Here is an 18,715-nt window from a genome sequence, read left to right on the forward strand (position 1 = left end):
CTATGGAATTTGCCACCTAATGTTTGAGGGTTTGGCTTGTGATATAAGCTGTCAACATGGAGCCCCAGGTGGCTGACAGATTTCTCTCCTGAGTTTCAGGACTGTTGTCTGCCCTTGAACATCACGGCAGCGGCTCAGCTGGGGGTTATCTTGTCTTACAATTCGGTGTTCATTAGGCTTCAACAAAGGCTCTGTCAAAGAATATCTGATTTGGTGGATAGCCTATGCCAAAGATCTGTGTGCATGGATGTCTTGGTGTAAAGGAGAGGCTATGAAAGTAGAATTAAAGGTGCCATAGAATGGAAAACTGTCATTACCTTGGCATAGCTGAATGATAAGAGTTCTTTACATGGAAATGACATACAGTGAGCCTCAAAGACCATTGTTTCCTCCTTCTTATATAAATCTCGTGAATAAAAAGACCACTGAAAAATAGGCGAATCAGAACATAACACTGACTGTTACGTAACAGTCGAGATCACTAGTAGTTCACAAACCTGCACAGCTGAATCATCAGAAGTTCTGCAGGTATTGTGAAGAAATACGAGCGAGAACAACAGCGAAAATGGCAGATCATGGAAATAAATGTTATGTTCCAGGCTGTGCAGGGGATGTGATGTGTATGGATGGGTTGGTGTCTGTATTCAGAAAGACACGGAGAGCAAATAATGCGTTCCAATAAAATAACACGAGCCACTAAAGGGACATGGTTAGCTCCTTGCTAGCAGTAGCCTGTTACATTACAGTACATAAGATTTCACTTACCACATAAACAGAGTAAGGAGAGATGCCTGAGGATGATGGCGAATGATTTACAGATCCTGAGCACCACTGACAAGCATCTGATCTTGTAAAATGTGTGGTAAGTACTGCTGCTCCATAGTATAAACAGAGTTTGTGCGATCGCGAATCTCGAAACTGAAAGTAAAACGCGATCGTGCATTCCAAAGCAGTTTTAATGCCCAGCATATTAATAGCGGCTCCCTGATGCCCGCATTTTATTTACAGTATACTTACCCAACGATATAACTGCGCAAGAAAGTACTGAAATATATATTTTCCCTGTGTTTCCTTCCTGTGAGCTACTGAAATGAGCCGCACTGTGAAATAGCCAATCAGATCAGAACTCAACGTTATTATTCATGATGACCCTTCCAAATAAACCAATAACAGACCGTTTCATTCTGGGGAGAAATCTTAGGGTTGTAATGCTGGTTCCAGGCAACCCGTAACCCGTGTTTTTCCAAACTTCTTCCCGTGAAAGTGCACTGGAACGGCGGTCAAACCCATGAGTACCCACCCGTGAACTCTTACTAGATCGATGTACTCCCAATTCCGCGCTCTGACATCACATATAGCCCGTGAAACAACAATGGCAGCCCCTACGGATGCATTTCCAAATATACAAATTACGTAAAATAAAAGGTATAACAGCTTATCTTGCCTTATGTGCCATTTTTCCTCCTCCATTTCCCTCAAATAAGCAAGGAGTAAGCACCTTTGGCGATAGAAATGATTGTAAATGAGCATAAACCCCGTACGGTCTGCCATGCTGGTTTGTTTACATCTAACTTAGCTACCACAATTCCTTGCGCTCAGGCAGTTTGGCGTGACTTGCTTGGAACGCTACAAAGTCGTGAGTCGTGGTTTGAAGTCGTGACTTACGGGCTCAGAAACCTACCTGGAACACAGCATAAATCGACTTTGTTTTTGGGGTTGGGTTGAAAGAATGGATGAAACCAAAGTCTCTTGAAATGCATTTGTCCGTGTTTCACTCCCTCTTGAATCACGCTCGCGGAAAGCACTCAAGAAACAGTCTCTCCTCCGCGGATCGGTACGCTTTCACGTTACATGATTTGACAGGTTTTTACATAGAGAGGGTGACAGCGCACCTCATTAAAAGAAATTATCATTATTATTATCAGCAACTGAATGCTACCCCATAGTCGTGCAGTGTGAAAACAACGGTGAACCGGCAACTTTGAAAATCGTGCAGTGTGAACTCGGCATAAGGGCAAAATGCCCAAGATAAAGTACTTTCAGTGCCCTGTAGTACATTTACATTTATTCATTTAGCTGACGCTTTTATCCAAAGCGACTTACAATTGCTATATATGTCAGAGGTCGCACGCCTCTGGAGCAACTAGGGGTTACGTGTCTTGCTCAGGGACACATTGGTGTCTCAGTGGATTCCAACCCGGGTCTCTCACACCAAAGGCATGTGTCTTATCCACTGCGCCATCACCACCCCTTCTTCTAGTAGTATCACATCTTTTGTAGCAGAAATAAATTGCTGCAGAAAAGCTAGGCGAAATGTAATGTGTAACTGCAACACTCATTTCAAATGTAGTGGAGTTTGCTAATATCTAATATAAGTTGCTAATATCTTTGATACTCAGGAAAACTACAACGTATCCGAAAAGATACACAAGTACAGTAATTAGTTAGGCTACATTTACTGCAAAACTTTACACCTCTGCACTGGCAGGACCTCAAATACTTTGCGCCTTCCCTGGGCGTCACCTGTTTGGATTATTTATAAGAACTGTTTTCGTCTAAAAATACTCATTGAATTAGTGGTTTCCTATCAGTGTGGAGTTCCATTAGGAAAAATAGAGTCTAAATCTTGAATGCAGTAATTCCCCAGTAGAGTTAACAGCAGTACCTTTGTTCATTTGTTGCTAAGGAAGCATTGCCTGTTGTGCAGGAAAGAGGGATAGCAGCTTCCTGTTATGAAGAGAGGTTTTTAAAGAGCTGCTTTCCTCCAATCAAGCAAAAGATGAGCAAAAAGGAAGCTGGGCCAAAAGCATTTAGTGAAATTGATTTAGAACTGTTTTTAGGAACATTTGTTTATCCAATTTACAAGAAACAGGTTTTGACCGTCTTTGATAGGCTACCAACAAAATTATTGCATTTTTATGTTTTTTGTATTTATTTTTATAGCTACAGAATTAAGCATGGCACAGTTAACGTAATGTTAAATATTCTGATAATTAAAGATTTAAGCCACATTTTCTAGGCTATAAATCTAAATCGAATGACAATGTGGTGATACAAACCCACTTTGATTAGAAATGTCGAGTTATTTTTTATTTTATTTTATTGTATTGTCATTTTTTCTGTGAGAGCAAGAAATTCTGTAAAAGATCCTCTATTAGGGACTGTGACAGCAATGAAGCAGCTGTTCATGAAAGTGCCGCACGCCACTGATGGTTATTGGCTTTAGATGTTTTTCTCTGTGGTTTCGGTCATCGATCCTTGTATTCCCGTGAGGGAGACTCGTTGTACCTCCTCAGGAAGCGCGCGGAAAACACCTTCAGTCTCCACGCGTAGACCGGAGCGCGAGCGCATCTCTCTCATTCCTCCAGGCGCTTCTGAAGAGACCTGCTGCAGCAGTCGCTAATAAAACTGATATTTTTTGTGAGCACGCCGTCGAATTAGTGATGAAGTGTTCATTGTTTACTTCACAGGCTTTATGACAAATGTCACTGGAGTAATTTCACGGCACCTCTGGATATATACTGTTGCTTCGACGGAATATCAAGGAATAATGTGGAAATATTTCAGATGCCATGGTGGATGACATCCGACAATGAAAGCCGGTATGAAACCAGATACTTCTGAGTAAACTTTTCAGTACAGTTAATGTATGTGACTTTTTATGTGAAACCTAAGGATAATAGTCAACAGCCAAATCATATCCACAGTTTTGCAGGGTATTTTATGAATGCATACATACTGAAAAAAGTATATGACATAAGAAGTAACTGTTTGTCCTTTCATCCTGTAGTAGTCTAGTCCTTGTAAGCAAATATCGAAAATGTTATTATAGTTCTCCACAGAACGACAATGCTGTATTCAGTTATTTTTTCTCTTCATTTCTATGAAGAGTTCAGATGCAAAAGCCTCTAAATGCCATATGACATTTTTATTTAAAATTATCATTTTTATTAGGCTCCTATGTTTAGGTTCAGTAATTTTACTCTAATGGCAATGTATAGGTCCTTTTCTATGCAATTAAAGTACAATTTAGAAGAAAATATCAGATTATTTCAGAAATTTCAATTATATATATATATATATAATTTATGTTTATTTAGTTTGTCCTGTTCACTTTAAACTGGTAGGACTAAATTAGCAAAGCACCTTACAGCCCATATCTGAGATCATGATGGCTTTGCACAGTGAAGAGTTTGTTTCTCCCTTTATTCCTCCCATTGTGTTTAACCATTTGTTTTAAGTGAATTCTTGTTGCATAATTCATATCCTGTTATTTTGCCAAGGGGACCTTAGTTGGGATGTTGATGTTTCTCTTTTTATTGTTCTTAAAACGCACTGAAACGACCTTTTCAGCAAAAAAAAAAAAAGAAAGAAAATCTAGTCTGGGGGGTTGTGTGTCTGGGTGAGATTTATCACTGGAGAGTGAATCATGGGAAGTCTGACAAGAAGGAAGTGTATTTGTGTTGTGCAAAACTGCACTCTTGTAGAAAAAAATGGGGAGGGGGGTTCATGTAGAAGACATGGTGCGCTGTTAATGTCCTTCCCCTTTGCACTTCCTGTTTGCAGTCCTTCCAGGAGAGTCTGCTGGAATAGTTAATTAGTTGTGTCAGGAAACAACATCTTAGCAGGGTGAGCACCAAGTGCATGGTGAGTTTAATAGGACGTGCGTCAAGGCAGGTAGCAAATAACAGGAAAAGACAAGGGGTGTATGAGTTTTGTTAAGAGAAAGGGTGTGTTTCACCAAAAATGATCTTCAGGTTAACCCTTTTTGAGAAGATGCACTTGGAAATCAATGGATGGGATCTTATTAGTTGTTATTAGTTATTTTTAATTGTTTATCATTTGTTTTATTTTTTACGGCTGTGAAAATGCGATTTGGTGTGAATGGAATGAGCATATAATCACTTCATTATGTTTTAAGTTCAGAGGTTGCAGTTCATCAGTCAAATGATCAATGTAGATCAATCATACTGCTTTAAAGGAGCAGCTGACCTCATAATGGCAGAGGTGTAAAGAGTACCTGAAAACCATACTTGAGTAAAAGTACAGCTACCTTACAGTGAATGTTACTCCACTAGAAGTTACAAGTCACCAATTCCAAAACAACTTGAGTAAAAGTCTTAGAGTATCTGATTTGAACAGTACTTAAGTATTTTACTTATACTAAATATAGGCTCAAAAATGCTCTAGTCAAAGAGACATTCCAGTCAAAAACTGTAGCGTTGTGGATAAGCTGGGGAAAACAGGCAGAGGCAAGGATCTATGTGCAGGCATTTCATGGAAAAACTAGAACAAATAATAAGCCAAAAACCAAAGGGAACAAAGAACAGAATGACGGGCAAACAGACAACCATTACATTCAACAACTCACAAAGAACTAAAGAAACACTAGGGCTATATATATATATATATATATATCTATATACAGGAGGCTAACAAGCTGAACAATATAACATAGAAACTGACTACAAACACCACGGGAGACAGGAAGTGACATAAAAGTCCAAGAAATGGCATAGGGAACATGTAACACAAACAAGAAAGAGCTGATTTGTGAGGAGAGCAATCACATTTATTTTCTAAAACCAAATTAAAATCGAACACCTCAAAATTGCAAAAAATAGATAAATAAAATAATTATTAATTTTTTTTTTTTAATTAAATTAACTGGATGTGCTGGTTTTGGCCTCTTTGCCAGCTGCAGTCACATCCTTATATAAAAAACACCTGTGATTCAAAACTACTTGCTAAGGTGCCCGCATTCATGTAAAGTAGCCTTGTTGACAAGTTTGGGTGAATAAGGGCAAAACCCACAAGATATAGTACTTTCAGTGCTCTGTTGGCAATATCACATCTTTTGTAGCAGAAATAAACTGCTGCAGAAAAGCTAGGTGCCATGCAAAATGTAATGTGTAACTGCAACACTCATTTCAAATGTAATGGAGTAAAGAGTACAGATACTCACTCAAAAATGTAGTGAAGTAGAGAGTAAAAGTTGCTAATATCTTTGATATTCAGTAAAATTACAAAGTATCCGAAAAGATATTCAAGTACAGTAATTAGTTACATTTACTCCAATACTTTACACCTCTGCATAATGACATATTGTCAGTCAGTTTGTAGATTATTTCACTTATTTCTATTGCAAAGGCAAGGATATCCAATTCAGCATCGAAATGTAATTTTCTTCTCTCTTTCTATTTGCAGATTTTTAGAAGCAATTCCAAACTTATCAACCAAAGACAAAGCCATTTGACTATAACTGTGTGCTCCACCCTGATGTCAAGGCCTTGTCCTTCCACCCGAGGTCCTAAACCTCCTGTAGCACCCAAACCAAGGCTAGCCTCTGAGGTGAGCCAAAGCATTGTGGGCAATGGGGACATAACATCCTCCGATAGACTGGAGCTGAACCAGGATAATGAATCAGATGTCACACAGGATGAAGCAGATGCATCCAGAGAAAACTGTATGGATGATGACGTGGACTTATCTGACAAAGAGTTTACTGTAAATTATGAGACTAACCATGACACAAGTTGCTATAATGAAATAGAGGAAGAATTACAAATGGCAGTGGATGAAACACTGGGAGAGGATAAAGGTAAAGTTCATGAAGCCACTGAAATACAGCATTCAGCCTCTTCAGATTTATCAGAAGTGGTCAATGAAAGTCTTCATTCAGGAGATGAGGACCACAGCAAAATCACAGATGATACCAAGCCAGCTGAGAATGGAGAAGATACTTATAATGTACTTGAGGACACCTGTGCATTGTCTGAGAGTGAGACACTCATTAAAGATCAGCCTGCAGGTGAATCTCAAAGTCTGTATGAGGAGATTGTGGACCCATCATCAGACGGTTTTTATTGTGCCAATGATCAATATAAAGAGGACACTAGAGAAGGTGCAAAATGTGTTCATGAGGCACAAGAAGATGAGACTGGACTTTCTTCAAAAGCTACAAACTGCAGTCAACCCTCACTATGTGAGGAATACCCTTATGATGTAATTTGCACACTGGATGACAACAGTACTTGGCAGGCTGAACGTGCTACCAAAGACCCATCTGGACGTTTCAGATTTGCAGAGGAGACAGAGGATGCATTCGAGCCCTACTCTGTCATTGAAGTTGTGCCAAATGATTTGACTTGTACCTCTGATCCAGAAGCAAGATGCACCGATGATGAGTCCAGCAATGAGAAACCTATAGACTGTGAGATTGCAACAGAGGGAACGTCAAACCAAGAGCCTTACTATGTATCATCGGACGATGTGGCAGAGTTAGAGGAGGAACAGGAGAAATTAGAAAACGGTGTCTCTCAGCCTGCTTCTGAGGGTCAAGAGATGTCAAAAAATGAAGAAGTGGATGACTATGCTGACATCAAAGACAACGATGGTGACTATCAGCATGTGGAGTGCGTGTCATCTGAAGATTATGTCGAGATAGGAGATGAAGATGAGCCGGTAAACATGGAGAGGAAAACAAAGGGCAAAAGTTTAAGAGAACGATCAGCCAGAAGGGGACAAGCTCAATTGAGTCAGAGGAACAGCTGCCAGCCACGTCTCAGACTTTGCAACATTACCGTTCCTGCTGACTTGGATGTAGGCAGAACTCCAGAACTTACAAACCGTGTGGTTTTTGCCCACACAACAGAAGCATTTGAAGAGGACATCGAAGAGCTGGACTGTCATATTGTGCCTTTCTTTGAGGACTCAGACACAGAAAGTGACGAACACATTTACGAGGAGGCTGGCTTCGACTCGGAGGGCGAGAATTTTATCTCTCTGGACAGGAAGAGCATTGTGACGAGATCTCGCTCACTTTCTGGGAAAGTACCTGGATATGTTCCTGAGACTGTGCCAGAGGAGACAGGCACTGAGTACCAGTCTCACGACTATTACACTGTGGCCTTGGACCAGAATGGAGTTCCACATCCCAAGCTTTCAGATGAAACAGAGGCAAACCGTGTAATTCCCTCGTTGAAGCCAAGGTGCTTTCTTCTTTCTCCTCGTTCACTTTCTGTTGAAGGCAGAGATTTGCCATTCTCAGGGTACTTTGAGGGTGAGAAATCTCCTAGAGAGGAATGCAGATTGCAAAAAAAAGATGACACACTTTCTTTACCCTGTGTGATTACGTCCTCTGGAAGCTTTTCTCAAAGAAGTCACCAGTCATCTAGTGGTGTGTCGACACCTACATCTCTAGTTGATATCCCACCACCCTTTGAGTTAGCTTACATAACTAAGAGGCCTGTAACCAAAAGCTCTCCATCACTTCTAATCCAACATGAATCTCCTGACAACCCCCAAAAGAAGAAGACTTCGTTTAAACGTTTCTTGGCTTTAAAATTTAAGAAAAAATCTGAAAGCAAAGCACGTGGAGATGGCAGTGTCCGCTCTTCCAGGTCATCATCTGAGTCTAGCCATCACGGGCCGATTCGAGTGCTGGAGCTTGATCGAAGGAGTACAAGCGACTCCCCACAGCTTCAGTCCCGAGTGGGAAAACCACAACGTAATTCAGAAATACCTACCACTTTTCTGCTTTACAAAGAGAGGCAAAGAAGGCAAGGTGCACCCAAGAGTTATAGCAACAGGGGTATAGCCAGAGTGGAGTCTTTTGAGGACCGCTCTCGGCCCCCCTTCATGCCCCTACCCCTCACTAAACCACGCTCCATCTCCTTCCCAAGTGCAGATACTTCTGATTATGAAAACATTCCTGCAATAAACTCAGACTATGAGAATATTCAGATTCCACATGGACGACCCACTCGGGCAGTCACTATTACAGAGTTCTTCGATGACCACAATCGGACAGCAGCACCTGCCAATGAAAACGATGGCTATGTGGACATGAATAGCATCGCAGGAATAGAAAACAAGCCCACCACTCAAGAACAAGACCCTGAAAGGTATAGTCAGGTTTTTATACAACTACATTCTTAAAATGAACATTTTCCACATTGGTAATCGTAAAAAGGATAAAAAGGGATCTGAAATAAGCTATATTAGGAAGACATATTTCTGTTTAAATCATTAAACTCTAGCATAAGATTGTCTAGAAAGTTATATTTTAAATGCTGAAACACCTTCCTCTCAACACAATGGCAATACCATCACACAAGTCTGGAGGAAGTGCTGTCCAAAACACTGTTTGGTCACTCTGATAGCTCAGCTTGCGCCTCTCTCTGTCTCAGAATACTTTCTGTAATCTTCCTGGCTGAGTAAACAAGACTTAGAGTATTACAGATATTCTAGAATATATAATGAAACATTGGAGAGCTAGATACTGTATACAGGTTACAACAAGATGTTGTCCATCATGATTGTGAAAGTGATTTTGCTTTTATGCAGCAGTTATACGCAAAAGTTAATAATAAACAACTTAACATTTTAGACACATTATGGCCCAGTTGTTTTTCCAATCAAGAATTGTTGCAAACAAAGCTAAAGCAAGATCAATATGGCTGGAAAGCTACTAGCTGTTGTCTAAAGTAGTGTATAATTATGCAAGCTGACTTGCCAAACACTTAGGTGCCGTGTTGCACATGTGGTAGTGGAGCAGCCTGTGGCGTCGAGATCCATGTTTGTGGGGTAGCTTATCTGATTTTCTCATTTGCAGGATTTGATGGTACATTTGTTGGAGTACCCTATCTGTGTGAGAAAGAATACAATGCAATTGTTCAATGATACAAATAGTATGGGAAGAAAGTGGATTAAACGTTAGGGCTATTTTTCACCTTTATTGCAATGCTCTCACAGCCTGATGCAGCTGAGTGGAGGGGAATAGATGAGAAAACCAGGGAGAGATTTCTGTCCTCTGGGTGAGCATTTTGGTAGCATGTAGTGTTATTAAACCAAATTCCCCATGTGTGTTTCTTTTATTGGGCTTTTGGGTGATTTTTTTAGGATTTACAGAGGTTTAAAGACGGATGACTTTCTGACCTTCTTTTGACTGTATGACCCTCTCTGCTCTCACTTTGCCACCCTAGAGTCATCATTAGAAACCTCTGCTCGATTACCACCAGTGTAGTCAAAGACCCTGACTTTTTCAAGTGGCCTCTGGGTAGCTTTTTAATCTGATTTTCAGAGAAACACAAGGGAAATTTACAAAATTGCTTATTGGTATATTGTTAGTCTTTCCATTGTTTATTGCTCATTCTGCAGTTTTATAAAGAATATATTTTTCATAATTTTATTCAGAATGAGAGAAAATCCATTTTTTTTTACTGGCTCTGTAAAAAAAAAAAAACATGTATCCAAATACATAGAATTATATATTCACTTTCTTTAGATTCAAATTGTATAGATTATGCATACATTATAAATTTACTTTCTTAAAGCTCATCTGACCGTACAGATTTAATGCTTTAATGCAAATTAAAATCCATTACTAGAAGTTAAATAAAGTGATGTCTTGATATAGGTTTTTTACCCACGGAAACATTTGGATGTTACCCTGGATCATAGTGTTTATGTGCCACACTTTTAAGCATCCTCCATTATTCAGAAGATGATATGGGAGCCAGGGACCTTTTTCTCGTGACATTATTGACTCATTGTGTTGCTGTGTATTCTAACAGCATTGCATGTGTGCAAATGGGCCTATGTGTCTGCACCATTAGCCGCTCTGTGTCCCAAGAGAATCCTCCGTCACTGCTGATGTTCTGTCTGTTTTGAATGTTTTTGAATGCTTGCAGAGAAATATTGGCATTGCCTCTTTGGTGGATGGAGACTCAATGACAGTAAACTCTTGGTGATTGATTGCAGATGCATAAAAAATAATATTTTTTTCATGCCTAAGCCAATCAGAGAAAGGTTATGTACTCATTGCTGATCCCAAAGGACAGTGGGTAGTGTGAGAGAATGATTGAGGAAAGATGTAAAAGTCCTTTAGCATAATAGTTTTATAGTTATAAATAGCAACTTGTGTGTTTAATATTGACTATTAAACCCCCTATATTATGAAATATTTGTCTATTCATATTTTGAATAATCTTTATTTTGAAAAGTATTCATGGGTCAAAGACAAAAAGTACAATAAACAATAAGTGTAATACAGCTATTTTATATTATATTATAACTTTGGCTCTTCATTTTCATGGCACGTATAATAATATTATTATGCAGTAGTTATAGAAAAGGAAAATTACAACAAACATACAACAAACACAACATCAAACATAACTGAATTGTTGTTGTTGTTTTTCAATACATTAGAATGTGTTCTGTTTAATTAAATAGTTTTTCTGCGCAAAAAAATGTAGTATCATTTTTACCATGATTTACAGAAAACAGCCACTAAAATGTCATTCAGTGTAACAGTCTTGTCAGGCATATTTACCACAACAATCAGTTTATGACATATTAAAAAACTAATTAGTTTTACCCCAAATACTACTTACTTGTAATTTTACATTTTTTTAACTTTGCCACTATGCCATTCTGGCCATGTGTCAGCAAGATTTAAAATGCAATAAAATTTAGTATGCTCACTTATTTTATATATATTTTAATACGTACAGGTCGGAATAAATATGTTCTTTAAATTTTTACATAAATATAGTCCTAAGTGTTACACTGAATGACATCCAACTTATTTGACATTTTTACTTGCATTTAATGTGCTTTCTATGTATATAAAATCACTTTTGTAAAATTTCTGTTGATGCGGACATTAAAATGTCTTTGACCCTCATATAGAATTTAATCATCAGAATTGTTATTATATTATATTATATTATATTATATTATTACTTTGGCTCTTCATTTACATGGCACTTATAAATTATAATATTATTATGCAATATTTATAGAATAGGAAAATTACAATAAACATAGCATCAAACATAAAAAAGAGGAAAAGAGTTTGGGATACTTAGAAACATATTTTGAAACATACTTCCAGATAATTGAGAAAATAAGCATATCTTTTCATATACGTTCTAAGTGCCTTCTGCATTTTGATGCTCACAAAGTTGGGTGTGTATCTGGCCTGGTCCGGTCCAAATTGGGCCTGTTGCCCAAGGCTCTCAGGTCATTGGCAGGTTATCCCAAGAGGGGACGCACCCAGCCAATGAGCCTCCATTCCGCTATTTACAGGAAATGCAGGACAAGGGCGAGGGACAGGGTCAGTGGGATGGGGTGGAGACAGGCAATACCGATCTCCCAGACTCCCCTGCGACTCAAACAACAAGGCGAGGTGTGGCAGTCAGGAAAGCAAGGCTACCACAAAGATGTTGTTGTTGTTGTCATTGTTCCCAGCTTTCTCCATCTCTTTTCTAATATTACAATAAAGGTAGGGGCCAGTGTTTGACTTGAATAATATTTACAATGTAAATATGTACACATATTTGTCAGAAGGCAGATCATCTGAACTAAATGTAATCATTTTAAAAGCCATATTTAACATTAAAGATAACTTAAACAATTCTGAAATGATGACTAAATAAACAAAAACCCCATTTAGAAATGAAATTAGAGCCTTTTTTATACCTTAGCCCCACCAAACTAAAACCAAACAAGAATATGCATCTCATCTGTTAAATGAAGTCTGGTAATGAAGTCATCTCAGCGATGCTTATCTGCTTTCTATAATAGCACTATTACACAGATTCAGACAGAGAAACACGGGGGTTTCTAATGTATATTTTATTATCAAGAGTTTAAATCAATTGAATTACATATAACAAGCCTCAGGGAAGCATCAGGCAGTAGGAAATATAGGTGTGTTATAGGAAATAATTGCACTCTCTTTGTAATTTTCTGCAGTAAATTTAGCTCATGGGTACCTTAAAGCAAACAGCTTAGAGAAGTACTTTGCTCCATAGTTGGTTCTCATAAATGGTAATGTTGAAGTGTCAGGAGGATTGTGTAAATTGTCACTTTTGGAGATGGAGAGATAATGTACAGTAGGATTGATGCACGTTTTTATACAATTTTCAAAATTTTCGTTTTTTAAATTAGTATTTTATTATGTATTGTACTATTTCTTTTGTGATATGTTTATATTGATTTATTTGTTTTACTGGACTATTTTTATTTATGCGATTATTTAGTAGGATTTAAACACAAATCCAGATGTGTTCATAAACATATCTCAGTTTTGTTTGATCCTGGAGAGCTACATATGGGCAGTTTCAGTTTGAATTTATTTGAAAGTTGTTTCAGATGAAAGAAGAAGCTTATTTTGTTTTATGCTAACCTTCATTCCGATTTCACTGAAAATGGAGTCCTCAGCTGGTGAGGTCGCTGAAGACTGTAGTGACGTCCTGCCAGAAGGCTCCTATATGCTTCATCTGGGGCCTCTAAACGAACTGTCACCTTAGCTCGCCCAGTTCAGCTGGCTATGAGCAATGATGAGCAATTTCTACTTCCAGCTGCAGACATTGTGTGTGTGCAGTGTACAGTGTCCTTGAGTAGTATGACACCAATCTGGGCACCTCTAAACCTTTTGTACATTGACAATATGCACACACACTAACTTTAATTGCTTTGAAATTTGATTCTGTTCAACAATTTTTTAACATCACTAATGCAAAAGACAGAAGAGTTGCTTGCTAATACCTGTAGATAAGTGTAAGCACAAACGCACTCAAAATTTCCCTTATATGTGCATTTACCCTCCACAGTATATAAGCTGCTTCACTATGTGAACATTTGCATATGCTTATTTTTGGTTTAAGTGCTCACCACAGGATCACCAAGCCAGCCCTTCATGCCCAACCGTAAATGTCCTCGCAATCTGGTCCCAGCCATCCGTGTTACTACTTTAAGGAGGATCAGGGGGGAAAATTTTTTTATTATTCTCACCAGGTCTTGTTTAAATAAAGAGGGGGAATTTGTTTCTCCTTGGCAAAGGGTAATTTCTGCTCGGCTAGACACCAAAGTGCCCTCTAATATAAAACATTGTGCTTTGAGAGGGTTTGTTCCGTAGTTTTTGATATGGAGATACTGGCTGGTTTGTGATGTTTGCCACATGCAGTGTTCTGATTGTAACTGTTTAGTTTCTCTAAACACAGAAAACTAAACACAGCTCATTAAAGTTTCTGCGTATGAATGATGTGCATGATCTCTAAAAAAGAGACTTATTAACCAACAAATAAAAATGGTCCAAACATGGTCCCTTTCAAATGAAAAGTGTACCATTTTCATAATACAGGGTCAAAATCCAAGGTTAAGTGTTGTGTGAAAGCCTACAGTAACTTACCCATAGTGATCATAGTATATTTAACTCTCTTTCATGTTTCATCTATTCACAGTGCCTACACTGAGGCATTCCCTGTTTGTTCTGTGTCTGCCACTGTGTCCAATGAAGAAGACCATGGACACACATCTGAGGAAGAGGACGGTTGTGGAGACCACTGCCATGACCGACAGGTCAGCTATTGAAAATATCTATTGCAAATATTCTAATGTCAGTGTTTGCTAGACAATAGTGGTGCATACACAAATCAAGGTTCAATGGTTTGAGGTCAGTAAGATGTTTCTTGAAAGAAATTATGCATTAAATTTATAACGTTATAAAAGATGTTATTTCAAATAAATGCTGTTCTTTTGAAATTTCTATTATTCAAAGAATCATGAAAAAATTTGAGCAGCATAACTGTTTTCAGAATAAAGTTTTTGAGCATATTAGAATGATTTCTGAACGATTATGTGATGACTAGCTGCTGACGATGACTGCTGAAAATTCAGCTTTGCATCACAGGAATAAATTATATTTTAAAAAACATTAAAATAGAAATTATTTGTTTTAAATTGTAATCAAATTTCACAATATTACTGCTTTTAGGGGAAGTCGTGGCCTAATGGTTAGAGAGTCGGACTCGTAATCCAAAGGTTGCGGGTTCGAGTCTCGAGCTGGCAGGGATTGTAGGTGGGGGGAGTGAATGTCCAGCGCTCTCTCCATCCTCAATACCACGACTGAGGTGCCCTTGAGCAAGGCACCGAACCCCCAACTGCTCCCCGGGCGCCGCAGCATAAATGGCTGCCCACTGCTCCGGGTGTATGTTCACGGTGTGTGTGTGTTCACTGCTGTGTGTGTGCACGTTGGATGGGTTAAATGCAGAGCACGAATTCCGAGTATGGGTCACCATACTTGGCCGTATGTCACTTCCCTCCCTCACTCACTCACTCACTCACTCACTCACTCACTTTTACTGTAAATTTAATCAAATAAATGCAGCCTTGGTAAGTGGAAAAAACATTAAAAATCTTACCGACCCCCAACAAAGTGCATTGTCAAGAGTTTTGAAATTCAAGGTCTGAGAGTCTGCAGAAAATTTGAGAGATAAAGAAATATTTTCAATTATTTCAGTTTAACATATTGCATTACTTGCTTACTATACAGTACAGACCTTTTAAAACCTAAAACAATGTACATATTATACACTGTAATAAAAATATAAAAAAATTTAAATATCACTGTATAAATGGGTATTTAATACGGATGCACCGATACCATTTTTTTCAGAACCAATCTGATCCGATACCAAATATTCTGAGTATCGGCCGATACCGATTCCTATCCGATACCAGCTGTAACGGGCGACCAAGACGTGAGATGTGCGGATCCAAGTGCAAGCTTTTATTTATAAACATAGTCAATAAACAGGCAGGGTCAAACAACGGCAAACAGGTATGGTACGGGCAAGACACAGAGAAATCCTAGGGCTAGCGAGAGTTGACGATCGGCGAACAATATCCAACAGGGCAAGGCAGAGAGATAATCCAGGTATAGGAGCAGTAGTCCAAGAGAGGTGCAAACAGAGTCCAAACGGCAAGGCAAAGGGTAAATCCAGGAAACTCGGGCAAGAATCAAAACACTAGAAAGACACACAAGGCAAGACTATGACAACAAAGAGGGTTCCGTATTGCAGCTAAAACTGGGAACGTTATAAATGCAGAACAATACTGGAACTAAATAGAAAAACACAGAATGGCTCGGTAAGCCAGCTAACACTAGGGGAGTGATAAACGCAATACAATATTCGGCAGAGAGGAAGAGGAAGTCCATGGTTTATGTAGGGTGTGTGATCAGTGCAATCAGCTGTGTGATCAGTGCAATCAGCTGTGTGTCATCAGTGCAATGGATGATGGGAATTGTAGTCTGAGGTGGCGTGCAACAGTTAGTGTGGTGCAAGAGTCCATGCGGTGAGCGAGTGATCTCTGGTGGTGAGTTAACGGAAGTTCATAGACCAGATTCATGCGCATCCCGTGCGTAGAATGATGCGCTTGAAGCAACACGGAGTCACAGCGCGCAACATAGAAAAGTTCAAAGCACAATGTGAAGAGATATTGATGCGTTGTGTTTTAAATCTGTGCGATAGTTTACTGAGCCTTTTCATTTAACAGTTTTAAATTTCAGTTAATGTGCTCTTGGAGAGAGTTTCATCATCTTGACTGTCATAACCGAACGTGACACGCAGTTTGAATGCTGAATATAGGATGACAGACAGCCGCAGCGGAGAGAAGAGTTTACGTGAACTTGACTTAAATATTAATCTCTACCTCTCATTAAACTATGGAACGGCTTCAGAATACTTGGTGCACGAAAACTATACATAGTGCTTTATAATGTTTTTGTGCCTTTCGTGGGGCTTAACAATAACACAGAATACTATACACACAATATTGGATTTGGATCAGTCTCGTCTGACCGATACCCAATCCGGCAGAAAATGACCGTATCAGAGCCGATACCGATACTGAGTATCGGATCGGTGCATCCCTAGTCTTTAACATATTTAGCTGATTTCATATTGTAAGAAGGCTTAAACTCATTATTTTTGTGGGTCCCTGATATCAAAAACTTTTATAAACCCCTTTGTTATAGTTTAATACACAGTAATACTATATGATCTTACACTTTATGACTATGTATACACTTTTACTGTAGTACCTCTTCTAACCTTTATACTGTTACCCAAGTAATCACAGCTTTGCATGCTAAAGTAGATAAAAACAAGGACCCTCCCTGTTAAACTGGAATTCCCTGTGTGTGCAATTTTTGTGAGATCCAGGTTCATACGTCTCCTGGCAGTCAGTTTAGCGCTGCAGTGAGAGGCGGACCCCACCCCTTCCCTCTGCCACTGTAATATCAGCCGGGGCCCCGGCCTTGTGACGCCTGCTTCCTTGTTTTCTTCGTCTTTAAAAAGAAAAGAATATCTGGGAGTAACCTATCCCAGCCTGAACAAGCCAGCTGCACTGTAATTAGTTTTATTTTGGATTTTTTATATGTGCATAAAAGTGACCCAAGCACAGATATTAAAGACTTTATTAAAGACATGTTTATTAATCTAAACATGGATACGTGATACATCAGTACTAGCGGTGAAGTCCCAGTCATGCAGTCATGTTCTCCTAAATATGTCCATTCAGTGGTAACACTCGTGTTCAGACAGCTGTGATTAGCTTGCAAATCAATGGTGGATTTGTGCTTGCCATAAACACAGCGTCTCATCCATAATGCATATGTGCTTAAAGCGACAAGTCCAGGAAAGCTTTCTCATTTAGGTTGTGCTTTAATGAAATAATCAGTCTTCTTTTGACAGGATTGTATGAGAAATTAGATCAGAACATCCATTCCTCTCTCGCTCTGTCTCCGTATCTATCAATATTTATATTTTTATATATATATAAATATCATCTATATATTTCTCCTTACCATGATCTGTGACTGAACTGTGTATACTTGAACTCTTTAAACACTGGGTTTCTTCATTTATCTGTCATGGCTCTCTTTTCTGTCATTCTCAGATTGATGGCCGATCCAGAGCCTACTATGTTGCCAAAGACCTGGTGGACTCAGAAAGAGAGTAAGTGTTTGTCTCTGTCTGGATTTAAACACATTCCAAATACAGTCTAGTTGTTTTTCATGTGATGTCCTTCAGGGATCTTCTTTATCCAGACCCTGTCCACATCTTTATCACTGTCTAGTCTTATTCACTCAACAGCTCCTCTGATATTTGAACTGACAGCCTATTACTGGACTGTCTGGCTTAAGATACCACATTTCAGCAGCGGCTCAATGAGTCATTAAGTGTGAAGATTTATTAAATGTGATCCACTATCTAAGCAAGCCTGCTTTTCCCCCCTAAGCCCTTCAGTTGGATTTTTTTATGTTTCAACTGGCTTTGTTAGTCAGCTTTCTAGATGTTGGCATCACGTTGATGATCAGGAATATATCTGCTTGACAGAACTGAACAGCTGTTTTAGTTCTAAGTCTATTTGTTTTTATTTTTCTACTAACAGTAATGTCATCTTTTTTAATAATCCACAGACACGTGAAGGCTTTGAAGATTCTTCAAGAGGTATGAAAATCAGTTTTTTATACATAATATTCTGTTTACTTTTGGTCAAACTGCAGTGGTCATAGGTGAGATTTTTGCATACATTATCATTTGAAAGTTTGGGGTCAGTAAGATTTTTCTTTTTTAAAGATCTTAATATTTTCTTTTAGCAAGGATGCATTAAATAGATCAAAAGTGACACTTAGAGGAAAGATTTCGAAATAGAGGAAAGAAAAATATGAAGTAACACTTTTAAGTAAAATATTAAGTAACACCATGTTAATCATTGATAATATTAAGAAATGTTTCTTGAGCACCAAATCAGCATATTAGAATGATTTCTGATGAATCATGTGACACAGAAGTAAATTGTAATAATATTTCACAACATTACACTTTTTGATTTTTTTGTGATCAAATAAATGCAG

General features: G+C 38.6%; 1 protein-coding gene across 2 annotated transcripts in view; it reads left to right on the forward strand.

The window, feature by feature from the left end:
- The first annotated feature begins 3,318 nt into the window (after window positions 1-3,318).
- The window catches only part of LOC306855241 (FYVE, RhoGEF and PH domain-containing protein 5-like), a 43,998-nt gene continuing 28,601 nt past the window's right edge, over window positions 3,319-18,715 (forward strand). For both annotated transcript variants that reach the window (XM_079393780.1, XM_079393779.1), the window contains exons 1-5: window positions 3,319-3,602; window positions 6,208-8,906; window positions 14,256-14,373; window positions 17,755-17,813; window positions 18,278-18,308. In XM_079393780.1, the coding sequence (XP_079249906.1) occupies window positions 6,280-8,906; window positions 14,256-14,373; window positions 17,755-17,813; window positions 18,278-18,308 (2,835 nt within the window). In that variant the 5' untranslated portion in view covers window positions 3,319-3,602; window positions 6,208-6,279. The remainder of the gene's footprint in view (window positions 3,603-6,207; window positions 8,907-14,255; window positions 14,374-17,754; window positions 17,814-18,277; window positions 18,309-18,715) is intronic.

The sequence above is a fragment of the Barbus barbus genome, assembly GCF_936440315.1.
Source record: "Barbus barbus genome assembly, chromosome: 35".
NCBI lineage: Eukaryota > Metazoa > Chordata > Actinopteri > Cypriniformes > Cyprinidae > Barbus > Barbus barbus.